Consider the following 26,555-nt stretch of genomic DNA (forward strand, 5'->3'; position numbering starts at 1 on the left):
TATATAAAAATGTGTCAAAAGTGTTGTTGCATAGATAATGGATAGGTGCTGTTTCTATGGGAATCGTAAGATTGATAAATATATAATATAAGATTGACGTAAGATCGATAAATATAATACTTATATATTTAAAATCAGCATTAAAATGCGATTAACTATTGGTATCAGAATTCCGTTTTTTAGAGTTGCGGTTGCTATTGAGCCGGGTTGCTCCTTACTATAGTTCGTTACCACGAACTGTTTGTAAAAAACTCAGTTAGAGAATCCTCTTGCCCTTTAAGGGAAAGTGTATAGGAATCCTTTCAAGATTCAAGATTCAAGATTTTATTTAAACTTCTGTACAACACACACAATATATATATAAAAAAAGGGTCAAGCCGGAGACACAAGGTCGATTGACAAAGACCCGGTATAACAATATAGCACACCTATTTGACAGAAAAAAGAAACAAAAACAAATGCATAAAATAAATATCAATAAATCCACGACTCACCACTAGACGGGATTTTAACGCGTGATCTATTACAATGTTCTTTATAAGATAGATTTTCATCAATAGTTATACCAAGATACCGGAGTGAAGTTACCCTTTGAATTCGAATATCTGTAGCCTGATCAATTATAGTTGAAATTCCTTTTGCTTTGTGTCCAAGTCTACTATAAATGATGAATTTCGTTTTGGCGGCATTCAATGACAAAAGATTAGCTTTTAGCCATACAATCAGCTGGGAAAACACGATTTGCAGCTTCTCTTTGACATCATCTTCCGACTTCCCTGCAAGTGTTGATCCAGTATCATCGGCGAAAAGGACATTCAGTGTGTTGGTTTCTGTTGCTGATGGAAGGTCATTTATGTATATTAGGAAGAGCAGTGGTCCCAGAATTGAACCCTGAGGAACACCAATATTGGGCAATAAGCATGGATCCGAAGCTGTTTTATTGATAGTTGTTACTTGGGATCGACCTGTTAGGTAAGATGCGATAAAATCGTGCGCTGGTCCTCGTATCCCGCCATGGCTTAATTTAAACAACAATATTTCGTGACAAATCGTGTCAAATGCCTTCTCAAGATCCAAAAAAACTATGAATTTCAATTTCATAGTGTGTTTACATGATGCATTAAGGCATGCGTTTTCAAGAAAACCGCAAGATTTAGCGGATCGATTCATTCTAAAGGTGAAATATCGTGATGTGAAAATCGTATTCATTTCCGGGATGATTACCTACTCGACAACGAATTTAAATTATTTTTGCTGCAGATAATGAAGTCAGGGCTGTAATAATGTCTGTTTGAATAAAAATGTTGTTTATCTGACTTTTAAATTGAATGTATAAAAATGTTTATTCGATCTGCATGCAAATAGGTATGATATTACGAGTATATAAAAGTATACAAAATATAGTATGTATAAAAGTATATATAGAGTATATAAAATAGGTATGATAGGTATATTTGCAAATAGGGTATGATCTACGAGTAACCACCTCCACATGGAAAATGAATCGTTTTTACACATCGTCTAATCATAGCTTTAAAGGATTTCGCCAAAAATCTATCTTTCTGCAATTACCATAATAGCTAATTAAGCAATTCCAAACAATATTGGGCAAAATTTGCAGATTTAGCGAAAATTTAATGTAGCAACCTGTTGTTGAGAAAAATAGCACTTTTTGGAGAGGAGCTTTTGGCAACACTATGAAATAAATCATTTAGCCTGTTAACTTGGAACATAGTGAATTTTAGCGTTCAGTCAAAACAGGATTTGCTTAAGAGGATTCGATACTTGAACATCATTTTGTGAGCCTTAACGTCGGCTAACTGTCTCAAAGGCAAAGGGTTCATTAGCGAATTCTCCCAGAGGACTACTTACCATTGAAACCTATTGAGAATTTGTGATTTGATTATGAAATCCAATTGAATTGTGTCGGCAAAGTTTTCAATCAAAGTAGACTGAACCACATACAATTTGAAGAGCTGTCACACTGATCAAATGACATTTCTTTTGAGGGTTTTTGTTTTGGCATTTTCGTAGCAGGTATACTAGAATATTCTTAGGGGCAACCTTAAGAACATTTTTAACGTTATTGACGTTTTTAGAGCAATCCTTTCCTGAATTTCAAAAAGAAAACTTTGCTCCGTTTGATCTAAAAAACGAAATTTACACTTCCTAATGATAAATGTTTTCCTAAGACTAAATATCCCTATTTCTGGCACAAAATAATAGAAGTTACAAGGTTTTCCTAAGATTTCGGGGAAAGCGGATGTCGGCTTTTAGTTTTCTGCCGTTTATTAGGATTGCTTATCCATGTTCTGCAAGTTAAGGCATGATCGCCCAATCAATTCTAAACAGTTTGGCCACACAAAATAAGAAAGTTTTTCAACGGACGAGATAGGCTGATTCCTTATGGTATCAAATTCCCTTAAGCGAATGTAAGAACGTTAAATTAAAACATGGAATGATTACATAAAATTTTTTATGAGAAATAATATGATATAATGTTGTCTAGAATATTTTGTAATATAAGCAGACAAATAGAGAATATGAAATATTCGCTTTTTTAGGCCCCCTCGTGTAAGCCCAAATGTTTGTTGTTTTATTCGTAGATTTTATATTTGTGCTTATTTTGCCTTTTTTCTTTCTTTTTTGATAATATCACCTGCAGCCTGTGTAGCGACCACAAATTATTGAATTAGCCCATTTTGAAACAAAGAGGCTATAGATTATATCCAGTTGAGCAATGTAGGCTATATGCTATGCTTTGTTGAATTCGGAATTGTGCTTTGACCAAAATAACTGAAATTTCAAACATAGATTCCCTGTAATTTTTGCACTGTTTGCCTGTGTGAATGAGCTAACCCCCAAAAAATGACACCCATAATAACTCCGAAATATGAGCCCTTAAAATGCACATCCGCCTGTCTTGGTTTTGAATGTATCAAGTAACCTGGTCATATCCTTAAAAACCAAGTTTTTTAGGCAAGTATGTATCACTGGCGGATCCAGGGGCCGGGGGACCCCCTAGAATTTTTTGGCGCCCTCTTATCCTGTTTTATTGTTGTTACTCTTTTTTAGAATAAATATGTCAATCTGGTCAATTATTGGCACCTTTGTAACATTCTCCTCCCCCTACAAGATTTTCCTCATTGGCGCCCTTGTCACATTGGGTCTCTCCCAGGAGTTTAGTCTAGATCCCGCCCCGGTGTGTATAATAAATTTAATAGCAAAACTTGTTAGGCAACTGTGTATCACTGGCGGATCGAGGGAGCCGGGGTACCCTTACCCCAGATTTTTTTGGTGCCCTCTTATTCTGTTATTTTCTTTTTTATTCTTTTTTAGAATATATTGTCAATTTGGTCAGTTATTGACACCTTTTTCTCCTTCCCCCCGCAAGATTTTGTTCATTTGTGCCCTTGTCCCCTTGGGTCTGCCCCAAGATTTTGATCTAGATCCGCCCTGGTGTGCATAATAAATTTAATAACAAAACCTGTGATAGACATGAATTTGCAAACCAGGGCATGCTTATCAATAGAATATGTTGCTCCCCTCAAAATATCCTTCATTTCTCTTGCTAATTGGCTGAACTCTGAATACACATAATTTGTACAGTGAATAACAGTGAATAGAAACAGTGAATAGAAATAGATATTCTCCCAAATTTGTGCTTCCCTTTGGAATCTGCTTTAATCTTTAAGTAGAATCGCAATTTGCTCTGTTTTAAAATTATAAACAATTTTGTGCCACCTGTAACTCTATAATTTGATCTTCAAAAAATGGACAAAATATTTTTCAGCGACACTTGATTGATGTACAATTCAATATCAGATGGCGTTTTCCTAAGTATTTCCTAGCTCAATTTCACAACGAATTATAATTCTTCTTAAAAATAATCAGGCCAAAGATGGGAATGGTTTACTGTAAACAAACACAAAACTTATTAACACAACAATTATAAACAAAAAACTTAGAAACATAAAAATTATTGAATATTATTCACTACCATGAATGGTCTGAAACTCCATTTCTTCTATAAATAATGAAGATGAAACAACCTTAAATGAGAAGTTGTATGCACGCTTTCTTAAAGCTATTGATATGTTATGTGTTTGACTGGGGTTGTTATCAAACAGGGTCGAACTTACCAAGTGTGTAATACGCAATGTCAATTTGCATATGTAATAACTCAATTTCTTATAAATGTAAGCTACCTCGTGATAAGGCTTAAAAACTTGCATTTATAAAGAAATACCTCCCACCCCAATAAATTTCATATTCCCTCTTTATTAGTCTGAACTTCGAAAAATGAAAAAAAACGAAAAAATGAAGAAGAAGAAGAAGAAGAAAAAAAAAAAACAAGCACAAATTCTCACAAAGTTTACAAAAAATGCTAAAATTCTCATAATTTGAGTCTTAACAGGTAGTTTTTGAAAGCACTACAAATTCGAATGATTGCGAATCGCGGATAACCAAGTTAAATCTTAAGCAAATGGGAAATACCGAAAAGCGGTTTGAAAAATATATTTCTGAACACGGATTAAGTGTCAAAAATGATCTAGTTGGTGACGAAAAACAAAGGCTGCGTTTATGATAATTTTTAGCGAAGATAAAAAAAAGTAATTGAAAAAGAAATACAGTAGCATATATTTGAGAGGTGAAAGAATCCCTATGCTTGGATATTTTAGCTGCAACAGTGAAAGAAAGGAAGGATATAGGAGACATAATTGGCCGGCTACTTGATTTGTCAGAAACATAGCATAAATGAATATAAACAATTTTTTTATCTGTTTTTAAAGTGTTTTTTGTCCCCTCCCCCAAAAAAAGATTCTGAATAGGACCCTTGCTATGTTGTATGTTAGTCGAATCTTCTCTTCTTGATCTACAGCAGGACCACGCGTTTTTCCTCTCTTGTTTTTCTGTTTATTTTGTTTTTCCGTTTTTCTTTTCTTGGGAATTTGTCTAACTGTAAGCTCCCCAGACTCACGGTGGCTTAGCTTGAAGAATCGAGCTGCTGACACTTCCCCCAAGCTAAAGCACTAGCTTCACCAAGACCTGAACTTTATACCAAAATAAAATTAATAGCTAATCTTAGAATTCTGTCTTCATTTGTAGATTGAAGATTGTCGAAAGCGTACCTGAGGGGATGGTTTTTAACAAAACCTATGGTAGTATTTACTCAACTTGGAAGTCCTTAATAGAAGAAGCAGAAGAAAGTATTGACATAGCTTCATTTTATTGGACTCTTAGAGGCTCTGATGTTGTCAATGACTCTTCAGCATGGCAGGTGAGTTGGTTAAATTTGCTATTTTTAAAGATTAGGAAAGCTTAAGGAAATTAATACCTTTTATAGGTAATTATAGTTGAAGTAGTAATGGTGTCATAGCAAAGTGTCATATCTTCTCTGTGTTTATTTTTCCCTTGATTTCTTGTCAAGGCAATTATAGTTAGCAATTATAGTTGGCGTAGTAATGTTGTCCTAGCAAAGTGTCATGTCTCCCCTGTGTTTATTTTTCCCTTGATTTCCCTATAGGCAATTATAGTTGGTGTAGTAATGGTGTCCTAGCAAAGTGTCTTATCTCCTCTGTGTTTATTTTTCCCTTGATTTCTTATCATATATAAAAGATGATCCAAAAAGCTGGAAGGAGACTCATTCGATCACAAATTTAGAGCTCTATTGCCTCCTAAGGGCCAAAACCGATTGCAGAGCTAACTAACCGCCCTCGGAACAGTCCTTGTGTCTTCGAGTCAGCTGTTTTGTACTCTGACACAGGACTGAAGTTTCAAAGTATTTTGTTTTTTTTTATAAGTGGCAATAAAAACTCATTCGATCACAAATTTAGAGCGCTACTGCCTCTTAAGGGCCAAAACCGATTACAGGGCCAACCAACTGCCCTTGGACCAGTCCTTGTGTCTTCGAGTCAGCTGTTTTGCACTCTGACACAGGACTGAAGTTTCAAAGTAGCAGTTTCAATAAGAAGGGTCGAAAGATCTAAGAGATGTTCCTCCGGGGTGACATAATCTTTGCGTCACCATGGGCTTCAAATTGTGCACAATCCCTATTTAAAAAAAGGGTTTCAAAATGTGCATAATCCCTATTTAAAAAAAGGGCTTCAAATTGTGCACAATCCCTATTTAAAAAAGGGCTTCAAATTGTTTCACACTCCCTATTAAAAAAAAGGGCTTCAAATTGTGCACAATCCCTATTAAAAAAAGGGCTTCAAATTGTGCACAATCCCTATTTAAAAAAAGGGCTTCAAATTATGCACAATCCCTATTTAAAAATGGTCTTAATTGACATTTAGTAAAAGAGCATATATGCTATGCCTTGTTCACATCAAGATCATCTTATGTTTTAGTCTACTTGATTTCAGGATCCTTGGACCTATTCCCCGTTGAACTGAGCCCTCCCCCCACGTTTTAAGAATTATGCTTGTTATTCATCTTTCAACCCATGGTTGTTCAGGGTTTATTTAAGGAGTAGTCTGAAATGATCATATTAGAACTCAAAAATCCGAAACGTGGCAAGTATATATTGCGAATTATGTTTCATTTCCATCAAAGTGGGTAATTAAAATTTTTTGAAGTCACTAGTCGCACACCTGGGGCTAAAGCCGCAATTTTAGCTATATGCATGTCTACTCTGCCTGGATAAGAGTGTCGAGTTACGAAAATAGCGTATCTAAAACAAAGGCTTCATATGTACCTTTAGTTAGAAAGTTCAACATGTTGTGATCTTATTTTTTATTGCAGGCTGTCGGTAGGAGCAAACTTTTTATTTTTCTATATCTATTCCTATTACTATCTATCTCTGTATATCTACTCTCTATATTTTTATATTTCTATATCCAATCCTATTCTAGCTCAATAAAACTTTACTTTGTGGTATCTGTGGAGTCATTCTTAGCCTTTTACGGAGAGGGCAAGGGGATTAGACCATCAAAGAGTGTTTTGGGGCTAGTTCTTCTCCTGAAGTCTCTCCCGGCAATTTGTGCCCTTGAGCTTGTCTTTTCATATTTTGAACTATCACAGTCAGGTTTTGTGCCAATACTAATCACTTTTAATGCTTTCAAGTGACAATGCATAACACAGATCGTTAATTCTTTGTTGATTAAATTATGATGAAACAGCAGACTTTTAGAAGTACACATTGAGTCTAATCTGGTCTAAACTGACTAAGGTTGAACTAAAACTGCTTTTGCCTTTGGTAAAACTTTTTGATTGTCATTCCGTATGAATGGTCGTAGAAAGGCAATCAAAGTGGTTTTATATTAGCATTATGCTATAAGTATTTATGTATTACTAGCTGACCCCTGCCATGCGGTGCTGTTGTGCTGCGCGCCACAGCAACACGTGGAGTGTCATCGAGTCCCCCTAACCTCCCTCCCCCCTTTGCTTTGCTATGGCGCTGCGTGTCCCAGCACCACAAGGGGTGTCAGCTAGTCAGTTGGCAAGTAGACTGACCCCTGACACCCCAGCAACACGTGGGGTGTCAGTATTTTTTTTTCGCGCCCTAGCAACAGGTTGTAACATCCCTGCCACGTGTTGCTAGAGCGCTGCCCGCCCCAGCAACACGTATACAAGGTGCTAATTTTATTTTTTTTTGTTTTAAGTATTTATTTTTTTTAGTTTTTTTAGTTCTTATTTCTTATTTTTTTTAGTTTTTTTTTAGTTTTGTTTTATAATAGATTTTTATTGTAGTTTTTTATTGTTTTTTTAGTTTTTTTAGTTTTCTTTTTGTTTTCTTAGTTTTTTTTATTTTTTTTATTATTTTTTTTAGTACAGACATACAGACAAACAAACAAACAGTATATTTATTTTTTTTTGTTTTTTTTTAGTACAGACGTACAGACAAACAAACAAACATTATATTTTTATATAGATAGACTGATTGGCCTTTAGTTTTGTTGATGATGATTGCAAATGCTAATCGAATTGGGAATTGCAATCTTTTAAATTGAAAAGGCAGATCCGTTGGAACCATGGGAATGCGAGGAATGAGAAAAGCCTCAACCTCGAAAGACCCTTTCAAGATTGTTGCCTCTATTACGTTTTTCATTGTTTTTTTTTTTTTTTTTTTTTTTTTTTTTTTTTTTTTTTTTTTTTTTTTTTTTTTTTTTTTACGGCAAGTCGCGTGCCGTTGCAAAGCTTTGATGGGTTAATATTTCGCAACAGGATTATTGGTACGCCTATTTCTAGTTGTAGCACGTGCAGTGGAAACCCTGGGAGATCCAGCGAATTTAAAAATTCTGATGGATAGTTTTCCATAGTCTGATGGATAGATAGTCTGATAGATAGTTTCTAGATGGATAGGTGGTTAGAATATTCGGAAACACCTTTTCAACCAAATCATTTTTTGATGTCACTAAATTACAGAATTTAGGAGGCAGTTGTATACGTCCTAAAATTGAGTCAATTGAGAGCTTTCCGTTTCCAATTGCCAGCAATTGATCTGAAAATATTTCACCAGAGTGATCGTTTTGCAATCGGACACGCATTTTTTTTTAGTTAATTTTAATGTCTTTAGGTATACATACCCATAAATTAGAATTTTTCAGGCGAGCATTCATTTCGTCAGCAGGTGTCGATCTAGGAATAACAGGTAATGTTTGCCTGAAATCTCCTGCAAGCAATACTAATGTGCTGCCAAAGGGTTTGGAATTTCCTCGCAAATCTTGCAATGATCGCTCGAGAGCCTCGAGCGATTTTTTGTGTGCCACTGTTCACTCGTCCCAAACAATAAGTTTTCATTCCTAATCTGGCCCTTTCTAAAGCCTGGTTTTGCGTTGCTTTGGTGTTTTCTCCTGGTGTTCTCTTTTTGATGACATTGTAGGATAATTTCTCTTTGACATTAGTCATACTTTCTCTTTGAGCCGCAAGCATTAATATTGAATCAAGTCCAATTTCTAACAACAATTTCTACTAAACTTCAAACTTTTGGTTTTGTTTTTTAAGGTTTTTGAATTGCTTTAATCCCTTGTCAAAATATATTCAAATATTTTTGCAATTACCAGTTTTTTACTCATTAAGCAATTTAATAAAATTTAATAAGAGCCTCAATTTTCGCTTTTGCAAATTACAGAAATGAAAGCTTCCTTATATTGCAAAATATTATATTGCAATTTTAACATAATTTTATTTTATAGCAATTGATTGTAATTAACTATTGCAATTTTAATGTAATGTAATTTAATGCAATTTTTATATAATTTTAGTTTAATTTGTATATCTGTTGTTTTTTTAGTTTTTCTGTTTTTTTTTTCTGAGCATAATTGGTGGCTCCGCTAAATATGTTTTAAACTACAAAATGATATTCTTGCAAAAAAAAAAAAAAGAAGTCTTACAAACCCATAGAACCTTTGAAACCAGCCGAAAATATTGTAAACTTATGCTGATAGATAAATATACCAAGAATTTCCTATCCGTGAAAGAATGAATTACAGCCTGTTGGGACACAAAAGTATTTTTTGAACGCGATTCACTAATTACAAATTGCCTGTTGAACACAGAAAATTACAAAAATCAATTGCTTACTGAATGCAGGGTTAATAGTGTAGGGGTTATATGTAATAAGTTATATATACAGTTTCCTTTCATTTAAAACCAGTAAGTTTAGTAAACGAGGTGAATTATCGAATAGCCTACTGATTAATTGAGACAGTCTGTGTGTTTAATTACTAACGCGCAATGATAAAACATTAAATGTATATAATTGTCCCAGTTTGTATATGCCCAGTGTGGTCTATAAACTGGCCCACTTTGTTATAACAGTGTAATATTTTTGGATAAATGAGCCTAAAAATTTTCAAAACTTGTAGTAGTAACAATACACATTATCCAGCGGCGTCAGTTAGATGATTAAAGTTCAGCAATGAGGGCCTGTGCTCCCTAGATTCTCTTTATTCTCTCCTTTAGATTTTGAAAAATACAATTTATTGGGGTATTTTCGTAGAAAAATGCCCTTTATTGGCATTATCACTGAAACAATTATAAAAACAAAAAAGTTACCCCCCCCCTAGATATTGAAAAATACACCCCCTATTTTCTGTGAATTTTTGCTACTGACATTATCGCGAAAACTAAAAAGAAATTCTCTAATTTCTTCAAGAATAAAAAAAAAGTTCTATGATTTTTCTTTACTTTTCTGTATTCTCATATGATTTTATCCACTCTTTGTGTTTTTTTGATTATCCCCCTCCCCTCGTAATGTTCCCCCTCTCGTGAAACATACTGTTGCATAATTTATTTTTGTAAATATAGGTTTAGCTTGTTTTAATAATATATATGTTTTTTTTCGCGTAAACTATCTTGTAACAAACGTATATCCCTACTTAAAGTTTTTCTCTTTTTTTTCTTTTGACAAGATAGCCTTCCATTGAATTTGTTTAGAGTACATCCATGTTACTTCAAATAGCCGCTTATTGACTTCTCAATTTTGAATTGTAAAATAATGTTGCCGATCAAAAGTATACTCCAGATTGATAGTTGCTCAACTCTTTGGTACTAATTCCTTAAGATAAATAAAAAAAAAAAAAAAAAACGAGTTTTTTTAAATGAAAGTAAGGAGTGACATTAAAACTTAAAACGAACAGAAATTACTCCGTATATGAAAGGGGCTGCTTCATCATCAACGTCCCGCTCTTTACGCTAAAGTTTGACTCTTCCCCTTAACTCTACATTTTAAAACAGTAAAAAACTTCAGCGTAAAGAGCGGGGCGTTGAGGAGGAAAAGCCCCTTTCATATCCGGAGTAATTTCTGTTCGTTTTAAGTTTTAATGTCGCTCCTTACTTCCATTTAAAAAAACTTGTTTTTTTGTGTTATTTCTGGACGTTTCTGAATTAATGCATGTTTTGATCTTGGCTCTCCGCACATAAATAGTTAAAACGAAATTTGCAGATTAATTTTTTTGGGCTAAATGGCTTTTTCATATTTTTAATCGGAAGATTTTGAGAAAAAAGGAGTGAAGGAGGAGGCCTAGTTGCCCTCCAATTTTTTGATTACTTAAAAATGCAACTATAACTTATAATTTTTTACGAACGTTTTCATAAGTAAAAAATATACGTAACTTACGAATTAAATTACGTAGCAAACTTTTATATTCGTATGTTTTTATTGCGTATATGAGGGGGCTCACCCCTAGTCGATACCTTGCTCTTTACATTAAAGCTTAAATTTTGTCCCAATTCCTTAAGAATGACCGCTGAATCACAAAGGCCGTAGAATAAATAGTTGAAATTACTAAAAATACTTTAGCATAAAGAGCGAGGTATTACGAGGAGGTAAACCCCTCATATGCGTAATGATTTCTGTTCGTTTTAAGTATTAATGCTGCTTCTCACTTTCAGTAGAAAAAACTTTTCATATTTATTTTTTCATTGTTTTTTTAAATAATGCTAGAAAATTCTGCGCCCCCTCCATTGAAAGTCTCTTCCCCCATGAGAAGTTCTTCCATGGAAAGATCCTACCACGTAACCCCCCCCCCCACTCACTCTCTCACCCAAACCAAAGAAATCCCCCTGAAGACATCTATACACTTCCCAGTAACCATTACTATATGTAAACAGAGCTCAAAGTTTGTAACTTGCAGCCCCTCCCACGGAGACTGTGGGGGAGTAAGTCGTCCCCAAAGACATAGTTTTTAGGTTTTTCGAATATGGTGAATAAAATGGCTATCTCAGAATTTTGATCCGGTGACTTTGGGGAAAAAATGAGCGTGGGAGGGGACCTAGGTGCCTTACAATTTTTTTGGTCACTTAAAAAGGGCACTAGGACTTTTAATTTCCGTTAGAATGAGCTCTTTCGCGACATTCTAGGACCACTGAGTCGATACGATCACCCCTGGGAAAAAAAAACAAATAAACAAATAAACACGTATCCGTGATCTGTCTTCTGGCAAGAAATGCGAAATTCCACATTTTTGTAGATAGGGGCTTGAAACTTCTACAATAAGGTTCTCTGATACGCTGAATCTGATGGTGTGATTTTCGTTAAGATTGTTTGACTTTTAGGGGGTGTTTCCCCCTATTTTCTAAAATGAGGCAAATTTTTTCAGGCTTGTAACTTTTGATGGGTAAGACTAATCTTGATGAAACTTATATATTTAAAGTCAGCGTTAAAATGCGATTCTTTTGATGTAACTATTGGTATCAAAATTCCATTTTTTAGAGTTTCGTTTACTATTGAGCCGGGTCGCTCCTTACTACAGTTCGTTACCGCGAACTGTTTGATATATATTGTATTCAAAATTATGAGTTGGGAGGTATAAACACACCGGCTGATTTGAGAAGTATTCGAGAACAATTTCTTAGATTAACAGTGTTTAGTGACAACTATACATAATCAGACACAAATCATACTGGTAATCATGCATAATCATACGGTTAACCACGTTTACAGCAGTATTAAAAAAAGAGGATATTGAGGATAAAAATAGGTACTGAACCTGTGTACTACTACTTCTGTGTTTGGTGTGTTCACTCTTGCATTTGTTTCATATGTCTTTTTCCCGATTTGTCAATTCAGGAAAATAGTAATGTGTTTTTCAGTTTGCATTGAGACCTTGACAAGAATTCTAATACTTTATTACTTTCCTGCTAACTTTGTTACCAGATTCAAGTAGATTTTATGAGAGAATATTGTAGTACGGATGTAGAGGATGTTGATGGATGTAGAAGAGGTGAAGGCAACTAACTTTGTTACCAGCTCCAAGTAAAATTCATTAGATGATATTGTAGTATGGATGCAGAGGATTTAGATGGATGTAGAATATGTGAAGGTAGCTAACTCTGTTACTAGTCCCAAGTAAATTTTTCGTGAGGATGTTGTAATATGGATGTAGAGGATGTTGATGGATGTAAAAGAGGTGAAGACAACTAACTTTGTTACCAGCTCCAAGTAAAATTCATTAGATTATATTGTAGTATGGATGCAGAGGATTTAGATGGAGGTAGAACATGTGAAGGTAACTAACTCTGTTACTAGTCCCAAGTAAATTTTTCGTGAGGATGCTGTAATATGGATGTAGAGGATGTTGATGGATGTAGAAGAGGTGAAGACAACTAACTTTGTTACCAGTTCCCAAGTAAAATTCAGGAGATGATATTGTAGTATAGATGTAGAACGTGTGAAGGTAACTAACTCTATTACTAGTCCCAAGTAAATTTTTCGTGAGGATGTTGTAATATGGATGTAGAGGAAGTTGATGGATGTAAAAAAGGTGAAGACAACTAACTTTGTTTCCAGCTCCAAGTAAAAATCAGGAGATGATATTGTAGTATGGATGTAGAGGATTTAGATGGATGTAGAACATGTGAAGGTAATTAACTCTGTTACTAGTCCCAAGTAAATTGTTCGTGAGGATGTTGTAGTATGGATGTAAAGGATGTGAGGGCAAATAAATTTGTCACCAGCTCCAAGCAAATTTTAGGTGAGAATGTTGTATTATTGATGCAGAAGCCGTAACGGATGTAAACGTAGACTTAAGACACGGCGTTTTAATGAGGAGGGACTGATGTTAAAATGGTTCAGAAAAAGTAGATTTTGTGGTATAAGCTTTTGAAGGAATCTTTTATTTTAGTTCGTAGTTCTGTTAGACTAATAATGAAATATTCTTGATATTGAGACTAATGGTAATAATAACAATAATAGTATTGTTGATAAATAATGAGAGTACTTAACAGTGAGAGGCATGGTACGTTTTCGGATTCCTGTGCACGCTCTGTCCTTGGAAAAAAAGAAACAAATCATTACAAAGCCGTCTGAAGCCTCCATATCGGTGGCGGATCGCAGGAGGGGGAGCGGGAGGACTCCCCCAAATATTTTTTCTGGTGCCCTCTTTCCTTTTTGTTAATCTTTTTATGGCACTCGGTATTAACCAAGTGACATATAGCAATCGCAAATCTTGTCGGTCTGTCGGTCTGTTCTGTCTGTCTCTCTGTCCCGGTTTTGCTAGTTTAGGCACTTCCAGATAAGCTAGGACGATGAAATTTGGCAGGAGTATCAGGGACGAGACCATAGTAAATTAAAAATAGTCTTTTCCCTGATTAGACCGTCTGGGGGGGAGTGGGGGGACGGTTAATTTGAAAAAATTAGAAAAAATGAGGTATTTTTAACTTACGAACGGGTGATTGGATCTTAATGAAATTTGATCTTTAGAAGGATATCGTGTCTCAGAGCTTCTATTTTAAATCACAACCGGATCCGGTGACATTGGGGGGAGTTGAAGGGGGAAACCTAAAATCTTTGAAAATGCTTAGAGTGGAGTGATCGGGATGAAAATTGGTGGGAAGAATAAGCACAAGTTATAGATACGTGATTGAAATAATTGGAATGTATCTGCTCTCTTTGGGGGAGTTGGGGGGGGGGGGTAATTCTGAAAAAATAGATAGGTGGTTTTAACTTACGAAGGATTGATTGGATCTGTATGAAATTTCATATCTAGAAAGACCTCGTAACTCAGATGTCTTATTTTAAACTCCGACCAGATCCAATGTCATTGGGGGGAGTTGGGGCGGGGGGAACCGGAAATCTTGGAAAAGGCTTTGAGTGGGGAGATCAGGATGAAACTTGGTGGGAAGAATAAGCACAAGTCCAAGATACGTGACTGACATAAGCGGACCGGACCCGCTCTTTTAGGGGGATTTGGGGGGGGGGGTGGCAATTCAGAAAAACTAGGAAGAGGTATTTATAACTTGCGAACGGGAGATCAGATCTCAATGAAATTTGATATTGAGAAGGATCTTGTGCTTCAGAGCTCTTATTTTAAATCCCGAACAGATCCGGTGACATTGGGGGGAGTTGGAGGGGGAAACAGGAAATCTTGGAAAACGTCAAAATTGAGGTACCTTTATCTTACGAATGGGTGATCGGATCTTAATGATACTTGATATATAAAAAGATTTTATGTATCAGATGCTCCATGTCCAATTCGAATTGGATCTGGGGACATAGGGGGCTGGATGGGGAAACAGAAATCTTGGAAACCGGAAATCTTGGAAAACGCTTATAGTGGAGAAATCGGGATGAAACTTGATGAGAAGAATAGTTCTAGATACGTGACATAATTGGAACTTATTTGCTCTCTTTGGGGGAGTTGGGGGGATTAATTTGGAAAAATTAGAAAAACTGTGGTATTTTTAACTTAAGAACGGGTGACCGGATCTTAATGAAATTTAATATTTAGAAGGAACTCATGTCTCACAGTTCTTATTTTAAATCCCGACCAGGTCTGTTGACATTGGGGGAAGTTGGTGGGGGAAACCGGAAATCTCGGAAAACGCTTAGAGTGAAGAGATCGGGATGAAACTTGGTGGGTAGAATAGGCAAATGTCTTAGATATGTGATTGATGTAACCGGAGTGGATCCGCTCTCATAGGGGGAGTTAGGGGGTCCAGTGTTAGGCGAGTTTTGTGCTTCTGGACTTGCTAGGACGATGAAAATTGGTAGGTGTGACAGGGACCTGAATAAATTGACCTGATAAGGTCACTTTTCCTGATTTAACCATCCGGGGGGCTGAAGGGAGAGAAAAACTTAAAAAAATGAGGTATTTTTAACTTACGAGTGGGTGATCGGATCTTAATGAATCTTGATATATAGAAGGACCTCGTGTCTCAGCTCTTGTGTTAAATCCAGGCCGGCATTAAGCCTATGATTTTCTTTTTAAATCAATCATTGTTTCTTAGGATTTTGCTAGAGCTCATGCCATATGAAGTCTTGGCTCTTCCGGCCTCGTCACAAGTGCCATATGAGCTCTTAGCTCTTGCCTTAGAATAAATTGGTCATTTTGGTCAATTATTGGCACCTTTGTCGCATTGCCCCCCCCCCAAGATTTTTGTCATTGGTGCCCTTGTCACATTAGGACTCCCCAGGATTTTGCTCTACATCTACCCCTGCTCCATAGCAGCGCAAAGCACATTCAGTTTCTTAGTTGTTTTTGCCTTTGAGTATCGCCTCTTTTTGAGTGCTTTATGACGGGTCGCTTTTTGTAAATGAGCTTTACTGGCAGACATACATGTCCTGTGCAGTGGGCCTTGTATGTACTTTGGTCCCTGGTTGTCCAAAGTCGTCCTCTTCTTCAAGTGCTTCCTCAATACGTGAATTTTTCTCTTGAAGGGGCCTTCTGACATTCAATTTGATACATTTAATTTTTCTTATTTGACTTGAAAGAGCCTGTCCTGTCGTTATTGTTTTTAGGAGAAATAAGATAACCTTTTTTTAGTATGGGCTGCGGTAATATGATCTGTGGTTATAGTTAAACGTAGGTTGTAAGATATTCTGATTTACTGACATACACATTAGCACGAAAACAGCAATTTAACTCTAGTTTTGGAGGTGCATACTGTCAATTTTTCGGTTTAATCAAAAATTAATTGTCGAATGATTATGTTAGCATTATATTGTATTTCAAAATAACCAATGGCTTTTCAGGGAGAAGACATTTTTCAAAGTATTTTGGAAGCAGGCTTAAATAGATCTATTAAAATAAGGATAGTAGAAAGCAAGCCGTCAAGAATTTCTCCTGATGAAGACACAATTGAAATTTCTCGTCGAAAGGCTGCTCAAGTAAGTCTCAACCAATCTTTTAGGTCTCATTCAAGGCCGCATCTGGGGTCGGGGGGAGTGCTACCGGTTTGACCCCTGCCGTGACATTTTTTTAAGCCTCGTAAAAAAGCAACAAAATTCATAAAAGCAAATATTTGATGCATTTTGTAAATTTTTTTTATTCTCCCACCCCCTTCAAACAAAGATCATGGGGCGTCCTAAATTTTCTGTCTTCGTCTTTGTCGTTTCATTATTAAAAATATCCCATTGTCCGCTTTAGCTGCATTTTCTCCTTAAAACTATTTTTCTTGTGACTAAGTTTTTACTGAAGTCAGACGTAAGTGATTTAACCACTGCACATTTCGGCCCGCTTGTGTTATGAGTTTTCAATCTTGCTATTGCCATAATGACGGTAATCTCACTGTCGGTATTGGAGTCAATTTCACTGCTGCCATTAGTGTCAAGATGGCATGGATCTTGAAATCGTAAAGATGGTGGTATTGACAAAGATAACGTGGGGTTAGATTTGTATTCATTAGCTGATCCAACCGATCTCGAAAACTAAAGACAACTAATTTTGTTACCATGTTACCATGTTACATATTTTGTTACCATGACATTTGGCTTTAAATGGTGTATGGTGTAATACACCATGTGAAAAACACCAATGGTGAATAGGACTCAAAGCTGGATGTAGAACTTCCAATAATTGTCTGAATAACTTCCAATTCCAAAACATAATTGTCTGAATTTTGTACTGGTTTAGTAGTTAGTGTGTGTAGACCTACTTATAGAATAAGATCTGCACAAAGAGTAACGAGTAAGTAGGTTTCAGAGATGGATTGGGAACTGCAGATCAGACAAGCTCTACATGAGAAGTGAACAGCAAATAGGTTTTGAAGCTGGATGTGAGACTGCAGATCGGACAAGCCCTCAATGAATAGTGACAAAGAAGTTGGTTTCAGAGTTGTATGTGGAACTGCAGATCAGACAAGATTTAAATGAAAAACGACGAGCAAGTAGGTTTTAGAGCTGGATGCTGACTACAGATCAGAGAAGCTCTAAATGAAGGGCAACAAGCAAGTAGGTGTCGGCACTGGATGCGGAAATTAGATCAAGTTTCCATACTATAAAGCATGATATAAAAGTACAGAAAAGGTCAGATTTTATACTACTTCGCTTGACATGAAAAGCATCTTTCATTAAGTAAACAGTCAAACACCGAAGGAGATGTTGTTCGACTCAGGACTCTCCGAATTTCATAGAGATCTAAGAGTTAATGCGTTGTAAATGTTAACTTTAGAATACATAGGCTACTTAAGATCTAGAAGATTTAAAATAGAGTAGCTTTTTTCTCTCACCATTCTTGCTTTATATTTATCTAAAGAACATAGCTGAGAATCTCGAGTTAAATTAAGATCTAGAAGGTTTAAAATAGAGTAGCTTTTTGCCCTAGAAGGGGCAATCCTTGCCCTAAATTTGCCCTAGAAGGGGGAATAGATATTTGTATATAAAAGTTTTGGAGTTTAAATAGACTTTTCTATCAAATCAAGCATGACAAAACCAAATACGATGTTGGGGTTGTAGTTAATTATTGGCAAAAAACGAACTTTAGAGTTTCCAGATGAGGTAGCTTTTAAGATCTAGAAGATTTAAAATAGAGTAGCTTTTTTCTCTCACCATTCTTGCTTTATATTTATCTAAAGAACATAGCTGAGAATCTCGAGTTAAATTAAGATCTAGAAGGTTTAAAATAGAGTAGCGTTTTGCCCTAGAAGGGGCAATCCTTGCCCTAAATTTGCCCTAGAAGGGGGAATAGATATTTGTATATAAAAGTTTTGGAGTTTAAATAGACTTTTCTATCAAATCAAGCATGACAAAACCAAATACGACGTTGGGGTTGTAGTTAATTATTGGCAAAAAACGAACTTTAGAGTTTCCAGATGAGGTAGCTTTTAAGATCTAGAAGGTTTAAAATAGAGTAGCTTTTTTCTCTCACCATTCTTGCTTTATATTTATCTAAAGAACATAGCTGAGAATCTCGAGTTAAATTAAGATCTAGAAGGTTTAAAATAGAGTAGCTTTTTGCCCTAGAAGGGGCAATCCTTGCCCTAAATTTGCCCTAGAAGGGGGAATAGATATTTGTATATAAAAGTTTTGGAGTTTAAATGGACTTTTCTATCAAATCAAGCATGACAAAACCAAATACGACGTTGGGGTTGTAGTTAATTATTGGCAAAAAACGAACTTTAGAGTTTCCAGATGAGGTAGCTTTTAAGATCTAGAAGGTTTAAAATAGAGTAGCTTTTTTCTCTCACCATTCTTGCTTTATATTTATCTAAAGAACATAGCTGAGAATCTCGAGTTAAATTAAGATCTAGAAGGTTTAAAATAGAGTAGCTTTTTGCCCTAGAAGGGGCAATCCTTGCCCTAAATTTGCCCTAGAAGGGGGAATAGATATTTGTATATAAAAGTTTTGGAGTTTAAATAGACTTTCCTATCAAATCAAGCATGACAAAACCAAATACGACGTTGGGGTTGTAGTTAATTATTGGCAAAAAACGAATTTTAGAGTTTCCAGATGAGGTAGCTTTTAAGATCTAGAAGGTTTAAAATAGAGTAGATTTTTTCTCTCACCATTCTTGCTTTATATTTATCTAAAGAACATAGCTGACAATCTCGAGTTAAAAACTCGGATTGAGCTTAAAAATTGGCTTCCACTTAAAATATGTATGTATTTCTGTCCGCTGACGATGTGGTTCTCGTACTGAAACCCCTCAGAACCTTCAAGTTTTATTAGATACTATAGATCAGTACTTTTTAGAGACCTAATTCAGGTAAATTTTTTAAACTTTTAGATTATTTGTATAGATGAAGTCTTGTTGCTGAAAGTGAAAAATTGAAGCACCTACTTTATGTTATGTCTTTATGTCCTTTTCATTTTTATTGATTATTTTTATTGATTTTATTATTTTGATATTTTATTGATTTATAATTGTTGATCATTAATTATTTTCATTTTTATCATTATTCTTATTTACTTTATGTCTTTTTATGTCCTTATGTCTTTATGTCTCAGAAGGGCTGCTGTAAATTGCATCTATATAAAATGGCTGAGAGTGGTAGTACTGGGACCATTTAAACTAGTAATATTACAGATGCCAGAGAATGTGTGTCGAGAATAAAACTTCTTCTACCATGCCTTCCTTGATTTAATCAAGGAGGCACACTCGTGCCTCTATAAAGAGGCGACACACGACAATGTTAAGCGATCTTCGGTTCCAGTGGTCGCAGACGGATGGGGAGGGATGCATTTCGTAGCCCGAGCTCCAACTAAGAAACCTGCAAAATTTCATCCCCCTCCAACTTTTTCTTCATGGGGAAAATCTGGCCGAAACGTTAAAAAAACGTTAAAAGGGTCGAAACTTTCGGGGGGTTAAGATTTTCCTACGAAACTTTCATGGGCACTTACTCGGAGAATTCCGCATCGAATGAGTCTTCGTACACCCAGATCCGATGTCGGATGTGACCTGTAGGCGTCTAGGAAAAAAAAGTAAATGAATTTTAAGTGGCTATGCGTGGTTTCTGGAAAACAGGGAAAGAGGGCCTTTCCGAAGCCAAGAGCTGGGGGTTAGCAAAAAAACAAAAAACCTGTACAAAAGAGTCTTTAAAAGCTGGGGGTTTGGGGGGCGGCAGCCCCCCAACTGCCTCTTCTAATTCCTGTACGTTTTAAGGTTCGACTTTGGGACGCAGCCTCTTTAACTCTTTAAGAAAACGAAGTTTTTTTCATATTATTTCTAAGTAACCCTAGATTAATATCATTAAACGTTCTGAGGGCAATTTCCATTAATGATCGTTGATTTTTTGTTCTATAATTTTTTCCATAGTTTCAATGATAGAAAGTTTACCCCCTCAATTCATTATCTTTGTTCCCGGAGGGTTGTGGTGGTTACTGTTATCTTACTATAGTTAGTATTATCGTGTTGTACAAAGTGCATATATTTATCTATCCTTGTTTCTTTTGCTTCTCTCTCTTTTCTCTCTCTTTGTCTCTATCCTTCTAATTTTTATGCTTAGCTTGACAATTTCGGTACCTACTGAATTATTTTTACACTGACTGATGAATGCTTCTCTTTTCGTGTTTTTTAGGTCAGGGTATTGGACTTTGACAGACTTGTTGGAGGTGGGGTCCTCCATACTAAGATGTGGATTGTTGATCGGAATCACATTTTTTTGGGAAGTGCGAATATGGACTGGAGGTCTTTGACTCAAGTAAAGGAGGTTGGAGTTTGGATTCAAGATTGTCCACACCTTGCAAAAGATGCTGAAAAAATGTTTAAGGTAACGGTATCATGGGAAATGTGTTAAGTGTAGAGGCCCTGACGAATATCCTGATGAGGATGAATTGGTTATAAAAGCTTAAAGTAAATCCATTCCTGTGGGGTGGTCTTGAGTCTCTGCTCCGTCATAAGTTCGTTTCTGCGTCTCTATCCCCGACTGTGAAATTCGGCTTGCGTTAACTCATAGTGGCGTCAGGGTGGACCATACGCGAGTTCTACTTACCAAAACTGTGACTGCTAGCAGAACTCCAGGGTGACCTTGAGGAGTGGCGCTCCTCAAGGAGATTATAGCCTAGTAAATGAAATAGCATTTGCACTGGATTCTGATGAATGGATAGTTTGTATGGCCTGTTTTGACTTTTTGTTTTGGCTGAAAATCTCCACCTGGCTAAGTTCTCTATTATGGGCTACCTCCCCGTATCAGCATAATATTTGTAGGCATGAATATATAATGAGTCGGTGGTAATAGGCTTGAGATTGTCAGTGCAGGATTTTGACTCTTGTTGTTAAGAGTATCGCCAAGTATGGAAAACGATGTGGTGACCAAGATAGGCCCGGGATTGCACAAACTCTCCATTAAATCCCAGGAAGCCCTGGGACGTCTTGCTACCCTGTTCTAAACCAGTTTAAGTGCTTCATGTAGACGTGAGAGAATCTGTTAGTCCCTGTCCTGCGCTGGTTTTGGGACCTATAGCATTTATTTACTCAACCGAGAAGGATGGGGCGTATCTGTAGGTAGTACGGCTCATGATGAATGGCTCAATGGCTCAAGCTGCTAAGTTTTTTTAGGTTGGGAAGGTATTAATAATAGTATGCTACTCGATAATTCTGTTGCTAAAAAGTGCAAGGTACCAGTCATAGTAGTGTATGCCCCTGTAGAACTGACAGAAGGAGTTAGGAGTGACTCAGACAAATTTTTTTTTAGAGTTACAAGAACAAATAGACAGGGTCCCATATAGAAATATGGTATTTTTCTTAGGAGGTTTTAACGTCCATGTCGGCAGAAATAGGGGTAAATGCTATCCTAGCCTAAGTAAGTTTGGTGTAAGAAAAGACAATTACAATGGTTTGACTGTTGTAGTTTTATAGGTATAACAATCTAGCAATAAATAATGCATTATTTTGTCATAAAATGACCCATTAACATCGTATGCACGTGATAGTAAGACAGCTAGCTAATCGTGTTGATAATTTTATTGTAAACCGACTTCTGGTTGGATCGATACAAGGAGTCTTGTTATTGATGTTATAAGTAAATGATTATCATCTAGTAGTGTCTAAAAATAATTTAAAGCTGAAATTTGGGAAGGGTAAATACTTGCACCCATCCAAGGCCTTATTAATTGCAAAAAGAAAGTTTTCCAACAGCTGAGGTGCCTTGAATCTAAGAAGGAGCATTTCCTGGGTCCCTTCATGGACTTCACTAAAATCTCTGGTCGCCCACATAACACTCTTCTTATCATCTTTTGCAATTAATTTAATCTGTTTCGTAATTCCATGATACTTTGTGGACGACTAAGTCAGAAACTTCCTCTTCTTCTCCTGTTCTTACTTCTTTTTTATCAGGTCGGGGAATGATGGGCTCAAAATGGATGCTATTTTCATGTTCATCTTCTTCATACAGCTTGTTTTCACTAGCAACTGATGCATTTTTAGATCTCGACTTTGATGGAGACTCTAGTTATTCAGTGGGTTTCATGGTGAAACTGAAAGCTGTACCAGCAATAATTTTCCTTGGAGTATCAAAAGCAGAAAATGGAGTAGTCGTCGAGGCTGGTCTGCTGTTTCTGGAATAACACCGAAAACAAATCTACCTGGAGTTGGAGTTCCCGCAGTGCCGATCCGAAATTTACTTGCAGCAACTGTGTATGGTTTCATTGTAAAGTATGCCGGGCTTTGGGTTACCTCACCGGGGTTGCGGCAAAAGCATCCAGAACGCTCCCAAGTACCAGCAGCTGGCTTGAACTTGTCTAGACTTTTAACCAATTATTTTACCGACTTATCCTTTTCAACAGATTCTGGCTTTTCAGTTTCCCCACTTGGTTTTGCCAATTCTTCTTTGACTTTATCCACAACTTGTTTGAACTGCTTAGCCGTGTCAGGCAGCTTGAATCTCAACGCAAGTTTTTCTTCCTTTATTTCCCCTTCGGAATAGTCGTGGGCATACCATACGAAAGCTTTAACAGAATAATTCATTGGCATCAATTCAAGCTCTGGTGCAATCAAGTGGTTACAGCAGATTTTTAATACTTGTGCACGGCACATGAGGAACCTCACCTTGCCAGTTTTTTTGTGTCTTAAAACTTTGAAATCACCTCGGCCTTTTTCTTTCCATTCTTTGATATTTGCATCGAAGCGATATAGAACTCCATGGTTGCTAAAAAGTACTGTTTCTTCTTCCTCTAGAAGTGGAGGCTTTGCTGTCTCCTCTTTCTTCTTTTCTTCAGCTAAAATTTCTGAGAGTGTCGAGAGTAATTGTGAGTAATTTTGAGCTTTGAGTAATAATGAGAGTAATGGTGAGCTACCAATTGTGAACTTTGGTTGTATTAATGATCTCCTTGGTTTTGTATGAGCTGTGGTTGAAGTAGCAGTGGTTCCAACCTGAAAACTACCAGCTGAATTTGCTCCAATTGCAGAGGATATAGGCTTGGTTCCCTTATCGAGCTCAGGAGCGCTTGTTGTCTTAGTTATAGGTCTAATTGTCAAGTTAACTGGGGTACTGGTGCCATGCTTGGCAGTTCCAGATTCTGATATAGATGTATGGTTTGTTCCAAAGACAGAAGTGACTTCTGTGTTTTCGCCATCTTTCGCGGCAGAATGGCTAACTTCGTTTTGTTGTTTGTCAACATTCTCAGAATACTGTTTGTTAGGTAATGCTGTTTGCTGGTCAAGAGTATTTATATTGTGTTCAACGGCATTTCTAGCTCCTGCAGTATCTACTGATTCTTTACAAAGGTCAGTAGCATTTCCTTTGACCTCCGTCAAAATTTGAGTTCCTTCCTGTTTAATGGCATTCTGTTCAATGGCATTTCTAGCTCCTGCAGTATCTACAAATTCTTTACAAAGGTCAGTTGCATCGCATTTGACCTCCGTCAAAATTTGAGTTCCTTCAAGTTCCATATTTTAAATGCTGTATGAGAGATGAATGGAATTTTTTAAATAGCAGTTATTAACTGACAAACAAATGGTAAAGAATTATAAAAGTATTATTTTTATTATTCTACTAATCAAAACTTTTGACACCCAAATCTACAACCCGAAATTATCAGATTATTTTGCTCTTTTTAATTTTTGTATTAAAAAAGGTCAAAAATGATCTTAGAAAAACTTGTGCCAAGAAAAAATAATGACGTAATTCGTCAATTGATCATCAAAAGTCATTAAACTGTAAGTTCTATAACTATCTTAGTTGTATGACTTTCTACTTTAGTTCTGCCCTAGGAATGACTCATGGACGGATGATAGATTTACTTATCTACTAACAAACGAACAGCACTTTATTTTTGTACAATCAGATTGTACAAAATCTGTTTTTTCATTTACAATCAACAATACAACAATACATGTACAATCAACAGATTTGCCTCTCACTCAATCGGACTCTCTGACTTGGTATTTTCTACAATTAGTCATGGCTTGATGCCCACAACCTACTTGATTTTAATTCAATGCCTTAATGTAAAGACTTTGAAAAGTTTAATGACTTTTAATGAATTTTAATTACTTTTTTTTATCAACGGATTAATATGGTCGAAGTTTGACAGTATTTTTCAGTTTCTTTCTTTCTTAACAGTTTTGTATACATATACAATTGAAAGCTGCACCCAATAGAAGAAGAGGAGGATCTCCTGTTTTGGTCACTTTCCCCTATTCAGTATACACCTACAAACAAATTAATTTAGAACTTTTAGAATAAATATGACAGTATTCCGGAAAAAAATAATACAACTATTTCATCAACCTTTGACACCCACCCATGAGATATCGTATAGCACGCCCCCCCTCCCACATGCCAGAGAAATCCCTAAGAATATACTTAGTAATTGAGAGAAAGATTTCGAATCCTTGCTTAAAGCCTGGCCATAGTAAAAGAGAAAATGCTTAGTCGTTGACTGAATCATAACCAAGCGCAACCATAGTCACACCTGTTGAACAAAAAGCTCATAGATGATACGTCTTTCCTCTTGATTTTAACGTAAAACTAAAGACACTAAAACTAAAATGACAAGAACTCAGTTCGAAAACATCAACACTAATTTGTGTACATCAACATTAATTTGTGTATACGAACACTATGTTTTCCTCGAGTATTATGTATTAATAGAGAGAGAAAGATGGGTTTATTAATATAAACAACAAAACAAAACAAGCAAATGACCCGAAGCAAAGCTTGTTTGGGCTTACAACTCCAATACACATACGAATAAAAACAATAAGAAAAAAAAGAAGAAAATAAAAAAGAAAAGGAAAAGAAAAAAAGAAAAGTAAAGAAGAAGGAAAAAATTCAATTACCCTGTATTTCAATCGATACGGAATTACACTTCAAAAAAGACAAAACATATGTCTTTGTATCTTCTAAAATTTGTTTATCCATCTTCTTAAATTTTCGTTCTGATTGGTCAATCACAAAAATAATGCTCGCTAGTTAATCCTCGTTCAACTTTTCAAATTCCACCATTATCTGTAAGTATGACTATAATTTGGCTCGAGCGCAAAGCGAATGGCCTTAATTTGAGAAGCAATTAAGCCATTGCAAAGTCAAGTTAACAACGTCCATAAAATTAAAAGTGGCCTAGGTGCCGCCAAGAAAAGTCAGGGTTGATGTTCCACTGTTCTTTAGCAAGCAAGGAGACATTTAAAAGATGTGTGAAAATAAAAAAATATGAGAAATGCTCTCACTTAAATACTGATAAAAGCAAAATTTACGGCAGTGTTTGCCACTCGCCCGCTAACATCGGCGAAACCCTTGAGCAGTAGCAAAAGTTCAAAAAGATTTATTGTTGGTGCTAACTTTAGATCACTTATCTATTGGCCGAAAAATGTGTCACGAATTTTTTGAGGGTTTTCACGTTTGTACGAGAATGGAGAAAGGACTTTTCGATTGTTGTTCATCAAGAATAGCTTTTCGTCATCTTTTGGTAAAGATCCTTATTTTTGGTCTGTATAAATATTTTATGTTGCGAAGCGAAAGGATCGGACACACATAGCTTTTTAGGCTCCGATTTTAGAGGGCAACCATCCAGTGCTTTTGCAAATCTTTCCTTTTCATTCCCCGTATTTCTCCAGGTACTTATTTAGAGCTGGATCAACAATGGCTGAGAAATAAGAATCACGCCACTGGCACCTGTACAAACCAAATAAATAACGACACCGAGACTTGAACCCCTGTCCGCGCGGTCACGAGTCTAGCTCGCTAGCCACAAGACTAACACTGCTCATAACCCGCAAACAAGGCTCAAGCAACACCATTCTAGAAGTAGGTTAATGCTTTGGTACGAATACTCAGCTCAGTCCAGCCGTTCAGAAGCCATTCCGACTAAGTCCTTTTTTTGTATTTTAGAGTTTTGACGTCAAAGCACATGATTTACTTCTGAATTTATATAGTCACAACGGTATTCATTTAAAGTGGTATAAATATATATATATATATATATATATATATATATATATATATATATATA

At 36.1% G+C, this 26,555-nt stretch overlaps 1 protein-coding gene across 2 annotated transcripts in view; it reads left to right on the forward strand.

The window, feature by feature from the left end:
- The window catches only part of LOC136029978 (5'-3' exonuclease PLD3-like), a 138,153-nt gene that overhangs the window by 9,593 nt on the left and 102,005 nt on the right, over positions 1–26,555 (forward strand). For both annotated transcript variants that reach the window (XM_065708546.1, XM_065708547.1), the window contains exons 3-5: positions 5,110–5,281; positions 16,421–16,555; positions 20,684–20,875. In XM_065708546.1, the coding sequence (XP_065564618.1) occupies positions 5,110–5,281; positions 16,421–16,555; positions 20,684–20,875 (499 nt within the window). The remainder of the gene's footprint in view (positions 1–5,109; positions 5,282–16,420; positions 16,556–20,683; positions 20,876–26,555) is intronic.

The sequence above is a fragment of the Artemia franciscana genome, chromosome 8 (genome assembly GCF_032884065.1).
Source record: "Artemia franciscana chromosome 8, ASM3288406v1, whole genome shotgun sequence".
NCBI classification, from domain to species: domain Eukaryota; kingdom Metazoa; phylum Arthropoda; class Branchiopoda; order Anostraca; family Artemiidae; genus Artemia; species Artemia franciscana.